The 13,588-nt window shown below is 38.2% G+C and overlaps 1 protein-coding gene across 10 annotated transcripts in view; it reads left to right on the top strand.

Moving 5' to 3' along the window:
- Positions 1–13,588, top strand: part of ATP8A1 (ATPase phospholipid transporting 8A1) — a 235,113-nt gene that overhangs the window by 101,795 nt on the left and 119,730 nt on the right. For all 10 annotated transcript variants that reach the window (XM_045474206.1, XM_045474203.1, XM_045474204.1 and 7 more), the window contains 4 exons: positions 209–281; positions 2,888–2,993; positions 4,186–4,268; positions 8,910–8,959. In XM_045474206.1, the coding sequence (XP_045330162.1) occupies positions 209–281; positions 2,888–2,993; positions 4,186–4,268; positions 8,910–8,959 (312 nt within the window). The remainder of the gene's footprint in view (positions 1–208; positions 282–2,887; positions 2,994–4,185; positions 4,269–8,909; positions 8,960–13,588) is intronic.

Below are 13,588 nucleotides of genomic sequence, written 5' to 3' on the forward strand. Positions count from 1 at the left end.
TATTTTTATTATACTGCAAAAGTCCATTACATTTTAGAATAATTGAAAATATTGTATGATTCAATTATGAAATCTTTGATATCTGGAAATGCAGACTATATTGAATCTATTAAGGGTTTGCATAATGATTTATTTAAAAAGTTAGTCACAAATAGAACAATGACTTGTATCAATGAACCAGTTTTGCTCCATTTATTTTCCCCTTCAGGCAGAGCTCACAGTTTGGAGACGAAAAAACATTTAGTGATTCATCATTGTTGGAAAACCTCCAAAATAATCATGTAAGCAACATAAAACCATTATCTTTTTGTTAATGAGTGAAAGCTAATGAGTATTTCTCTGGATTATCATCTCTCTTTATATATTCTTTTTTTTCAGGATCATTTTTAATACTTACCAAAATCTATTCTTATTAAATCCTTTTACCTGGTCAACACAAATTCATGGTTATTAGAAATTCAGTTTTTTTGTTTTTTTTTTTAATTTTTTTTTTTCAACGTTTATTTATTTTTGGGACAGAGAGAGACAGAGCATGAACGGGGGAGGGGCAGAGAGAGAGGGAGACACAGAATCGGAAACAGGCTCCAGGCTCTGAGCCATCAGCCCAGAGCCTGACGCGGGGCTCGAACTCCCGGACCGCGAGATCGTGACCTGGCTGAAGTCGGACGCTTAACCGACTGCGCCACCCAGGCACCCCGAGAAATTCAGTTTTAATAGTATTGTTAATCAATATTCTGTCTTTTCAAAATGTCTTATATTAAATAATTGTAGAACTCTGTATGAAACAACTCACTATTCACCATTTCAGAATATCTGTAGAAATGCTAGAAATGAATTACCTGCTCAAAACAATAGGCCAGTGCCAACTCTGTACAGTAAGAGTACAGAGTACAGAGTAAGAGTACAGAGCTCTGTACAGGCCAGCTCTGCACCTGCTGCTCAGAGTGACTGCTCGACTTACGAAGTTATTGTCACTTATAAAAATTCTGTCAGATCAAATGATACGGCTTCCTGAAGTTGACACCCCAGAACTTCATCAGTACTGACTCATCACCCCAGCCCTCATCAGTACTGACTTCTAGAATATATTCTGTTTGTTTTCTTTCCTTCCTTCTCACTTTCACGACCCTCGTCCAGACTCCCAGCATTCCCCAGCCAGTCTCCTTGCTTCCATTTTTTTCCCCTCCAGTTCTTGCTGTGCATGGCAACTGGAATCATGGAACTGGAAGTCACTTCCATCACTTCTCTGTTCAAAACCGTTCTCTGGCTTCTTAACTCACAGCCATACACGGTCCGGCCCCTACCTAAATCACCAACCTCGCTTGAGCTGCTCTTTCTTTCCCCCAGCCCATACTGGCTTCTGTTTTTTCAAACACACTTCATTCTTTCCTTCTTTAGGACCTTTTAAGTCATGTCTGATTCCTGCTTGATGCAAAACTCTTTGCTCAGTTCTTCATGAGGCCAAACGTCATCAGACTGGCCCAAATCACATTGCATGATATTTGCACATTCTCTCCTTTATGGTCCTTTCACACTATAAATAAATATTTGTGTATTTATCTGTGTTCTTTCTTTCCCACAAGTTAAGCTTCATGCAGCAGGGACCATGTCTGTTTTGTCTACTGTACTAGCCTGAGAACAGATTTTTCAAATAATGTTATGATTTACCCTTCCAATCACTTCAGTTATGCTTTCGTTTAGTTTGTTGTTTTTTGTTTTGTTTTGTTTTGTTTTTTGACCAAGACCATAGGAGAATATTTTTTATTTGATATTTCTTTTCATCGGGGGCCAAACAAGAAGATGTTTAATTTAAAAGATCTGACTTCTTGGGGCGCCTGGGCGGCTCAGTCAGTTAAGTGTCTGACTTCGGTTCAGGTCATGATCTCACAGTCCATGAGTTCGAGCCCCACATCAGGCTCTGTGCTGACAGCTCAGAGCCTGGAGCCTGCTTCTGTGTCTCCCTTTCTCTCTGCCTCTCCCCTGCTCATGATCTATCTCTCTCTGTCTCAAAAATAAGTAAAAACATTAAAAAAATTTTTTTAGGGGCGCCTGGGTGGCGCAGTCGGTTAAGCGTCCGACTTCAGCCAGGTCACAATCTCGCGGTCCGTGAGTTCGAGCCCCGCGTCGGGCTCTGGGCTGATGGCTCAGAGCCCGGAGCCTGTTTCCGATTCTGTGTCTCCCTCTCTCTCTGCCCCTCCCCCGTTCATGCTCTGTCTCTCTCTGTCCCAAAAATAAATACAAACTTTGAAAAAAAAAATTAAAAAAAAAAAAAAATTTTTTTTAATTAAAAAAATAAAAGATCTGACTTCTTTTTTCCTATAGGCTGTAAGTTCCTTGCAGAAAGGATCCGCTTTTATGTCTTCCTCAGGCTGTAAGAATCCATTGTACATAGTAATTGCTCAACCAAATCTTTGTATTTAGTAAAACATGTTTCAGATTAGGGTTGTAATTTGTAGAGAGAGGGAGGGCAAAGCTTTACAGAGAGGTATCCTGCCATCATCACCGCAACAAAGTGGTGGAACCCTAGTAAGATCAAACGCCAAAAGCTTAATCTAATCAAGATTTAGAACCAGGTAAATGAGCATTTTAGAATTTCTCTCATGTCTTCTAAGGGCAGGATTTGACTATATCTACCTTTTTCACTGTGCTGTTTTTATTTGGTACCACCAAGTTGTCTTATATAATTGTTTGAAAAATTAATGAAAGCATGTAGGAAGGAATGATTTTAAAAATACATTCATAGTAACTGTTGGCTTCTTAGTTGTCTATGCCCTCACACCTTCAGTGCTTTACAGCTACAGTCTTAATAGACATGAAGTAATATTGCTATCGTTAGTGTCAAAATGTTTAGGTGAAAAAGGCCGAATTATGTGTTTATTTCTTACAGCCAACTGCACCTATAATATGTGAATTTCTTACAATGATGGCTGTTTGTCATACAGCAGTGCCAGAGCGAGAAGGCGATAAGATTATTTATCAAGCAGCATCTCCAGGTACAAAAGAAGGAATTATAATATATTTTTTCAGTGGAAAATTGTTCTGAAATTTCAGGTTGTCTAGAAAAAAAATCAGTTTAATTTGAAAATGAAATAACCAAGTTATGGGGGTTTTTTTTATTAAAAAAAATGTTTACTAATTAGAAAAACTTGGCTTTCAGAATTAAATATATAGGTTAAAATATGTAACTTCATATATGTAACTTTTGGTATATGACATAAATTGTGTGGAAATTTGAATAACAAAATCCACACAAGTAAAAAGTACTAAAAAGTACTCACACATAGTAAGTTCTCCCTTCTTTGAAATAACAAATTTGCTTTCCTCTTTTGGAAATGATAATCAAGGAGTTTGAGTATTTCTTTGGATGAAGAAAATTCACACATTTGAAAGGGATTCAATAAAATATGTATTAGCATGGTTATCAATATTTAATATTTCGGCATAATTTTAAACCTGTTTTCAATGTAATTAGGCAGTCAGTTTGATGATTGCAAGACTATAGGAAAGAAAGAATATATTTTAAAGAACTTCATTTTAAGTGTTTTAGCTGTATTCTAAACCAGCACCCATGACCTTGTAGAATGTACCAAATTCCAAAAAGGCATAAAAAAATTACATCTCATTTTGATGTACTATGGTGATGAAAGTAATACATGATAAAATAAAACATCAATTTATTTATATCCATTTCTTTTTTTCCTTTGTCCAAGTTTCTCTTTTTTTTAGAGTTGGCACACAATGTTATATTAGTTTGAAGTGTTGACAGTGCATTTATATCCATTTAAATTGAATTCTCAATTAGTATTTTTTTTTTACATTCAGTGTTTTAGGAGAAAAGCACAAATGCAAGACAATTTTGTGCATTTGTTTTGAGAAAGGTTTTCTAGAGAATATGTGGAACCAAAGGTACATTTAAATTTTCCTTCTTAGCTGTGTATGACTAACAGTAAAATATGTCTCCTGGTTCTATACATGTCTCAGATCCTTAAGATGATTCTACTCATTCCTTTGGCATTGTCATATAATTTTAAAAGAAATGGATTTCAATAAGAGGGACCAGAATAAACAGAATTTTAATTCTTTTAAAATTAAACAGAAAATATATTACAATAATGTATTTCTGTTGTACTGGGGATAATTTTTCATCTCACCATGTATTTGCTTTCATTTGTTTTCCTAAAACAGATGAGGGAGCACTGGTCAGAGCAGCCAAACAACTGAATTTTGTTTTCACTGGAAGAACACCTGACTCAGTGATTATAGATTCCGTAAGTTATTTATTTTTAAGTCTCTTTTTCATCAGAGGAATGACATATGCATAACTTCAAAGATCAAATCATATCAAAGGATCATAATAAAATAGACGTTCCTGACTCTAATCCCCTTCTCCAGAAGCAGCCATATCTCTTTCTTCAGGCATGTAAAAATCTCATATTTTCAAAAGCATATGGGATTAATGATATAGGTCTTGATTCTTCACTTTTAAATCTATCTACTGACTTTGTCTTCTGTTAGGTTAAATGAGGATTTATCTCTCTTGATTCACTATCCCTTCCTGATATTACTGTAGTTACATGACAGTTTTTAGTTAAACAGGTATTCAGACCCAATTTTTAAAATAGGCAAAAGACTTGAACAAACATTTCACAAAAGAAGATCTATGAATGGCCAGTGAGCACATTAAAAAAAAAAAATCATTAGTGAACAGTGACATTCAAATTAAAATCACAGTGAGATGCTATATACCCACCAAAAAGGCTAAAATTAAAAACACCGGCAGCACCATATGTCAATGAGAATGTGGCGCAAGTGGAGCATCCATATGTTAGTTGATATGTTAAATGGCACAAGACCTTTGGAAAAACCCTTAGAGTTTTCTAACACAGGTAAACCTTCACCTGACCCAGCAATGGTACTCATCACTCATAATGACCCAGGAGAAATGAAAGCATGTGTCCCCTGACATCTAATGGAATGTTCATGGCAGCTTTATTCAGAGTAGTCAAACGGTGGAAACAAACCAAACGTCCATCAGCAGGAGAACGGGTAAACAAATTGTGACATACACATACAATGGAATATCCAAACAGTAAAAAGGAAGGAATTATTGATTCATCAACAACATGGGTAAATCTCAAAAACACTATGTTGAAGCACAAGAGGCTAGACACAGAGGCATACATGCTCTCTAGTTTCATTTATATGCAGCTCGAGGGGCACCTGGGTGGCTCAGTTGGTTGAGCGTCCAACTCTTGATTTCAGCTCAGGTCATGATCCCAGAGTCCTGGGGTTGAGCCCCATGTCGGGCTCTGCACTGAGTGTGGAACCTGCTTAAGATTCTCCCTCTCTCTCCCTCTTCCTCTGCCCATCTCCCCTGCTCACACACTCTCTCTCTCTCTCTAAATTAAAAAAAAAAAAAAAAGACACACACACACACACACACACATATATATACAGCTCAAGATCAGCAAAAGTGATCGTGGGGATAGAATTCAGAACAGTGATTGCCTCAGAGTCAGGGAGGAAATGGATTGGAGGAGGGCACAGCAGTTTATGGGGTGATGGGAATGTTTTCTATCTCGACTGGGGTGGTTCTACAACTGTACCATTGTCAAATGACACAGTTTTCACTGACCTATACACTTAAAGTCTGCATACTTCATTATATGTAAGTTGCATCTCATTAAAAAATCATCATTTAATGTTTGTTATTATGCCTGTACCAGTGTTCATAGTTGAACGTTATTGTATTCAGGAATTTTTTCTCTTTTTGTTTTTCCTGTTATAAATTATTTCCTGAAAATAATTTTTCCTTTATTTCCTAAAGATAAGTCCCTTATCTTTTTTTCAATTGCCTTATTTATTTATTTATTTATTTAACCTATTAGTGATTGTTGCCATACTTTCTTGGTACACTCTTATCAGTACAGCCACACCATGTAATCTGTCAGTTGGCAGTTGTTACCTTGAGACCTCCCCATCCCTCTAGAAATTCATCATTCTTTTTGGTCTGTGCCAGTGTCGTCTAAGACCTGCTTCTACAACACTTGGGTTTTGTAGATTTTCTTTTGATTTTCTTCCATTTTGAACTATTTCCTATATCTCAGATCTTCTTCGTGAACTTCCTTGTTTTGATGGGATACATTTCTTGTTTGTTTCTTCAGGTTAAAAAGTCATTCTCAAAGCAGAGGACATAGTAGTGATAGTCCTCCATAAGTCCAGCTCCTGACTCTCAGGATCTCAGATACACTAGTTGATGGGTCACCATTCTGTTCACAGTTGTCATCCTGGAATTGGTTTGTTGTCTTCCTGGGGACTTTCTTTCTTTTTTTTTTTTTTTTCAAAAATTTTTAATGTTTTATTTTATTTTTGAGAGACAGAGCATGAGTGGGGGAGGGGCAGAGAGAGAGGGAGACACAGAATCTGAAACAGGCTCCAGGCTCCAAGCTGTCAGTGCAGAGCCTGATGCGAGGCTCGAACCCACGATCGTGAGACCTGGGCCAATGTCGAATGTTCAGCTGACTGAGCCACCCAGGCACCCCTTCCTGGGGACTTTCTTTACCTCTATTCTGTGTTAGATCTTTTTTTCCTAAATCCTATGTCTTCCTTGCTCTTGGTTTACTCTTTTACTTTTGTGGAATACATTCTTTAGTGACTTTCTGGAAGAGATACATAGGGAGTAATTTATTTATTTAGATAGTCTGAATAAATATAGAATTCCAGGATAGAAATTATTTTCCTTAGGAATTTTGACTGCTCCACTATATTTCCGGTTTCCAGTACACCTAACTGAGAAATCAGAAGCCATTATGATTCCACAGGTTTTATGGCTTGCCCCTGCCCACTCCCCCACATTCTAGAAGATTCCAGGAACTTCTCTCTTCCAAGAGTTGGGCTATTTCATAAAAGTGTACCCTACCGGGAGTATTTTTAACCCTCTGTCCTGAGCACTGATGGACCCTTTATTAACATTTGGAAAATTAAATTCTGGAAAATTTTTCCATTTTCCTTCCCTCTTCCCAACCTACTTTCTCTTTTTAGAATTCTTGAAGTAATCTTTAACTTTTGTCTTCTGCTTTTCATGTCTTTGCCTTCTCTACTTTTTGAAACTGTTCATCAACTTTATCTTCTCAGCCTTCTACTCATTTTTTTTTATTTCTTCTATCATGTTTTTGGTTTCAAGAAGCTTTTTTGTTCTCTCGATATTTCTTTTTTAATAGTATCCTGTTCTTCTTTCATGAATATAATACATATATTACTTCTCTCAGAGGAATAATGACAGTTTTTTGAAATTTTCATCTAAAAAAATTTTACAAGCATTTAACAAAGCATTTAATTACAAAGCATTTACAAGCATTTAAACTACAGATTTTTCCGGAATATAAAATGGTCTCAAACTGTCACTGCAGTTGCTTTGTAGTGATTATAGTTTTGGGAGAAAATGTACTTCACCAAAAGCTAATCAACTTCTAAATGTTCTTTTCCTAAGTTTTCTCATTTTCTACTTAGGAGAAAAGAACGGCATTTAATTACCGTATGCCTTCATATGGAATGTATGGTAGACTCTACCAGGTCTTTGACACACATTGCAATATGCAGAATAATAAGGCCAGTTTCCTCCTATACTACCAAAGAGCAGTAGCCAGGGTATAAATATGAATCCTAAAAACATAAGAATTATTACAAACAGTCTCATTGTTTTAAACATTTTCTTCATGGTTCCCATTAAAAAGCATGTACTGGCTAATGCAGCAGGATTTCCAAGGGTATATAACACTGCAAAAAAAGTTTTATGCCACCAGAAAGGCACAGTTATCCAGTTCCAGTAATAGAACAGAAAATGCCATGTATGAATCATATGACAAAGCACTTCAGTCTGGTTTTGAAACTAAGTGAAGAGACATTCAGGCTGCTCAGGAGCCTCTTGTGCCCATCAGGAAACCCAACCTTGAAACTCTGCAGGTCAACTTGAAATTTGGTTTTGAATTCTTTTTCCTCGAAATTGCTTTTATCTGTTTGTTTTTGATATCTCTGTTCCATGTTAGTGTCCTTAGATGTCTGTTAATCTTATGGTTCAGAATGAGGAATTTGAAAGCTGATGTGACGGTTCTGAGCCTACAGGGGTATTTGTCTACACTGAGCTTTACTCTAGGGTGGTCTGGGGGGATTTGTTTGGGAAGTCATAGTGTCTGTACCCGTAAGGCTTCTCTCGGGCTTATTGAATTCCCCAGAGAGTAATGTTGCAATTTCTGCCTGGGAAGGTCTGGCTGAGTAGCTGTGGGTATTGGGACCCAGCATTTAATATGAATATGATCGCAGTGCACAATGTATCTTCAGCTGTGCCAGTCAGCTTCTAGACAAAAGGATGGGCCAGTGCTGAGAGCTGCTTTTCAAGTGGCTCCTACCCAGTTCTTCCCATTTTAGGCCCCTCTTTTGTCTCAGAATTCTAGAGCTCTCTGCTTTCTCACATCCTTAAACCATTTAAGGATTATGTGGTATAAATCAAGTGGATTGTCAGCCTTTCCCATGACCACTATAGCATTCAGCCTTCTTGTATCTGCTAAGATACCATTCATTGATCTGTGTTCTAGCTTGCAAATTTCTGGTGCTGTTGTCCTCTTTCTGACTTTCCTGCCATTGTAAGGTTTGTTTTGTTTTGTTTTGTTTTTTTCCTTTTTTTAAGTGTTTACTCTAGTTTTAGTGAGACTTTGGGATAGACAGAAATTAAATGCATATGTTCAGTCTTCCATCTTAACCTGAAAGTTAATAAATTCAATTAAAGAGGATATATTCAGAAGGGACGCTTTGTTTGTGCTATTTTTTACATTAAAACTTCATGCATAGGGTTTATTTCCAAAAAGCCAAAGATACTTCCAACCTGTTGTAATCACGTATTCCTTTTCTTCTAGTTGGGGCAAGAAGAAAGATACGAATTGCTCAACGTTCTGGAATTCACCAGGTAAAACAGCTGCTCTGTGATTTATATCCGTGAGATGCAATTCTATACATTTTTGGTTTTCTCTTTTAAATAACTAGGAGTGTGCTTTATTTATTTAGCTAAATTTATTTAGACAAAATAAATTCATCAGTGTAGTTTATAATTGTCATAGCTGCCAATAAGTCATAAACACCCATCTTCAGAGTGTTGCAGGACATGACTCCTGGAGGCAGTGTAAAAATATTTTTGAGCATAGCTGGTCTGCATCACAACTGTGGAGTATAGGACCAAGAGTCCCATGGCTGGTGATCTGAAAACATTATACTTATGCACTAGGATTTATGTGTAGTGAAGATGAATCGGAGTCAAGAACCCAGCAGTCTAATTCTGTGTTCATTGTATCTAATTATCTTTGAGATTTCAGAAACCATATCCATCCCTCCATTAGGTATAAAACCAGTTACCATCTAGTAGGGAAAAGCAGAAATCAAAGAGATTATCCTACTTTATTTCTTAAGGTCAAATAATAGATGCCTTCTAATGATAATCAGTGATATCTCCGTGATTTTGGCTTTTTTATTTCTTCATGACTAAGAAGTTTCCTAACCTACATTCTTAGGGCAAATAGGCCTCAGTTAACAGGATGGTTTTTAAAGATTGAATCACCATTAACAGGGCACTTAAGGCTAGGCCACGGCCAGGAGGTAACACTGCTCTTCAAGGAAATAAGAGTTTACCTAAATCCTTGAACTTTCTCCTACATAAGGCAAGCTTATACACTCACTGACTAGAAAAGGCATTTCCTACATTATGGAGGTTCCTCAAAAAGTTAAAAATAGAACTACCGTACGATCCAGCAATTACACTACTAGATATTTACCCAAAGGATACGTAAATACCAACTCAAATGGATACATGCACCCTGATGTTTATAGCAGCATTATCAACAATAGCCAAATTATGGAAAGAACCCAATGTACATTGACTGATGAATGGGTAAAGATGTGATATACATACACAATGGAATATTACTCAACCATAAAAAAGAACAAAATCTTGCTATTTGTAACAAGGTGGATGGAGCGAGAGAGTATTTTGCTAAGTGAAATAAGTTAGAGAAAGACAAACACCATATGATTTCACTCATGTGCAGTATAAGAAACAAAGCAAACGATCGTAGAGGAAAAAAGAGATGAAAACCAAGAAACAGACTCTTAACTAAGAAGAACAAACTGATTACAGTTACAGAGGGGAGGGGTGGTGGGGGATGGGTGAAATAAGTGGTGGAGATTAAGGGATGCATTTGTCATGAGCACTGAGTATTGAATGGAGGTGCTGAGTCACTAAATTTTACATTTGAAACTAATAATACACTGTATGTTAACTGGAATTTAAGTAAAAACTAAAATAAATAAATAGAAACACTTGTAACTTACTGGGAAAAAAAAGTCATTTCCTTTTCTATGCCAGCTTTGGTTGCTATCTTGGTTGGGAGTAACCACATGCCAGTGTTTAATATAAAAAATAATGGGGTCTGTCTAATGTATTATTTAAACACTGCTCTCTTTACTTGTATGTGCTGAAAGGCTCAAGGGAAAATGCATGAGAAGTTGGATGAGTAACTATAATAGAGTATATATATATATATATATATATATATATATATATATATATATTTCCAAAATGTTTTCCTGGCCTCTTTTTTTCATGTCAAAGTGGCTGTTTTTGCTAAGTCCACTTGCATTATATCCACAAGATACTATAAATAGTATATCATTAGCATTTGGGTATGTTTGTTTATTAACACATACCTGGAAGCATCACGAAGAAAAATAAAGCACGGTCAGGGGTTTAAGGTCTATCGGGATGCAGCGATGGGGCAGGCGTAAGGATAAAAGTGAGAGAAGTGGCTATGGTGGTATTAAAAGAGGCTCTGGGGAAAACATTAGTGGTTCAGACTAGGATGATGGTAGTGCAAAGAAAGTGAAGTTGATAGAATCCAGATACCTTCTGGAAGAATGTCAGGGGGCCTTTGGGATGGCTTGGAGGTGGAAGAAGAAAGGAGGAAGGGGTTAGAGCCTCTGGCGTAAACAGCTGAGTAGGTAGAGGTGCCGTTTATACAGATGGCAGATATAGGAATAGATGTGCGGGATGAGATGTTTGAATCATTACGTTTGAGATGCCCCTGAGATATACGGATGGAGGTGGTGGGACAGGCCGGGGATATGAGGGCCTGGAACATAAAAGAGAAGCCTATGATTGAAATATAAATTTGGGTCTTGTTGGCCTGTAAATGGGCTTTCTCTCTCTCTCTCTCTCTCTCTCTCTCTCTCTCTCTTTCTCTCTAAAATAATTAAAGCCAAAGAAATGAGTTGGATCTCTTAGATATAAAATACAGAATGAGAGAAATAAGAAAGGCTGAGGATTGCTCTATGACTAACCCCAACTTCTAAGGGTTGATTAGAAGAAGAGGAATCTGCAAAAGAAACTACTTTGTGGTTAGAGAGGTAGAGGATAAAGAGAGGATAGCTGCATAGAGCCAGGAGAAGAGGTGGATTTCAAGGTGACCGTGGTCTTCTGTGTCAGAGACTGCAGCGAGGTTAGGTGAGCTGAAGGTGGAAAGTATATGCTGAATTTAGCCACTCAGTGGGAAGGTCAAGAGAGAAGTCAGGTGGCAGTGATGGGGGAGGGGGGCATTCAGGGGATATAGGTGGAGACCATGTGTGTAGCAGTTGTTTCGGGTTGAGTTGTGAATGGGGATGTGGCTCTCTTGGGGCACATTCTTTGGGCTGAGTTTTGTAGGAGAGAGACTCAAACATGCGCAACTGATGAGGAGGACCCAGTCTAGAAGTGGAAGATGCAGACTCGGGAGGGCAGCATAGCTTGAGGAGTGAGGTTACCGAGGAAGAAGAGTGAGAGAGGAGGTTCACATGTGAAAGGAAGTCCTCTGATAAGAAAAGAAATACTTCCTCCATTGTCAGGAAAAGAGGCAGAGAGGATGATGCCCAGCAGATAAATGTGTAGGTGTTAATGGCAAAAAGAACAGAGATTTTTTTTTTAATTTTTTTTTCAACATTTATTTATTTTTGGGACAGAGAGAGACAGAGCATGAACGGGGGAGGGGCAGAGAGAGAGGGAGACACAGAATCGGAAACAGGCTCCAGGCTCTGAGCCATCAGCCCAGAGCCCGACGCGGAGCTCGAACTCACGGACCGCGAGATCGTGACCTGGCTGAAGTTGGACGCTTAACCGACTGCGCCACCCAGGCGCCCCAAGAACAGAGATTTTTTGTCTGTAGCTTTCATCAAGGTGAATTGCAAAAATTCAAAGGATCCGGAGTACAAGGGTTCATTAGAGACTTGGAGAAGGGAGAAGGTGTTCCAAATCCTGCAGATAGAGAGCAAGTTTATTAGAAAAAGGTGACATGTTGATGAACAGTAGTGAGCACCCAGGTGACATGGATATCTTGGATTTCCTAAACTCGGTGGCAGGGTGACTTTTCTCCAACTATGTCCATCTACTGTGGTGCCACAGAAAGCATTCCCATTTCCCCAGGATTTGTGAGTTTTGCCAGGAGAAGAAAGGAGCAGAAAAGTTGATGAGTTTGGGACCATCTCATTAAAGTTGGATTAAGGAGGCACCAAGAAGGGCTGAAACAGAATATAGACTATTCAATGTCATTACGGAGATGGCCCAATTGAATGTATTCCCAAAGTACAGGGACAGCGATTGGAGGTACTAATACAGTGGGGATTCTAGATGGAGGAACAGAAAACTAAATACTTCTAGATACCTCGGAAAGAAACTCCTGACTGTGTGGTATGCTAGGATACCATATCTAACTGCTCCTTATATTGGACTCACCTCAGTTCGTAGCAGAATATTGTAAGGTAAACAAATAGATACAGACCCTTGAGAAGTCCTTCTTCTCCCTCGTTTCTGGAGAGAATGCTTATATGCGCCTGTTTCTAAATGAGGCATATCTTATGCAGTCTGTGCCCCTTCCATTCAGTGTCATTTGCTGTGTCTTTGCAAATGCAGTGCAAGATGCTGTGTGTTTGACTACCATTTTTATATCGCCAACGCGGTGTTAAAATGCTTGTGCTCATTAGCTTAGCTTTGTCATATAAATTGGGCTTTTTACATGATGCCAGTGGTTTGCTAGTAATCATTGAAAAACAATCGTTGTGAATGCATAAGTCAGTTTTTTTTTTTTTTCAACGTTTATTTATTTTTGGGACAGAGAGAGACAGAGCATGAACGGGGGAGGGGCAGAGAGAGAGGGAGACACAGAATCGGAAACAGGCTCCGGGCTCTGAGCCATCAGCCCAGAGCCCGACGCGGGGCTCGAACTCACGGACCGCGAGATCGTGACCTGGCTGAAGTCGGACGCTTAACCGACTGTGCCACCCAGGCGCCCCGCATAAGTCAGTTTTTAAGTGCCAGTGTTTGCCTTTCTGTGTGGTTTGGGTATATATTTAACATAGATTATTATTTCTGTTTGTATTTAAAGCTGTAACATACAATTCCTCTTAAAAGACACTGACTTTAATATTTTTTAAATCTTAAAACATTGAGCCAGAACTCTCTTCTGCTCAAGTGGGTACTAACTCTTGCAGGCTTCCTGGGATCCATTTTGTAAATTATTCC

This window comes from Leopardus geoffroyi, chromosome B1, assembly GCF_018350155.1.
Source record: "Leopardus geoffroyi isolate Oge1 chromosome B1, O.geoffroyi_Oge1_pat1.0, whole genome shotgun sequence".
NCBI classification, from domain to species: Eukaryota; Metazoa; Chordata; class Mammalia; order Carnivora; family Felidae; genus Leopardus; species Leopardus geoffroyi.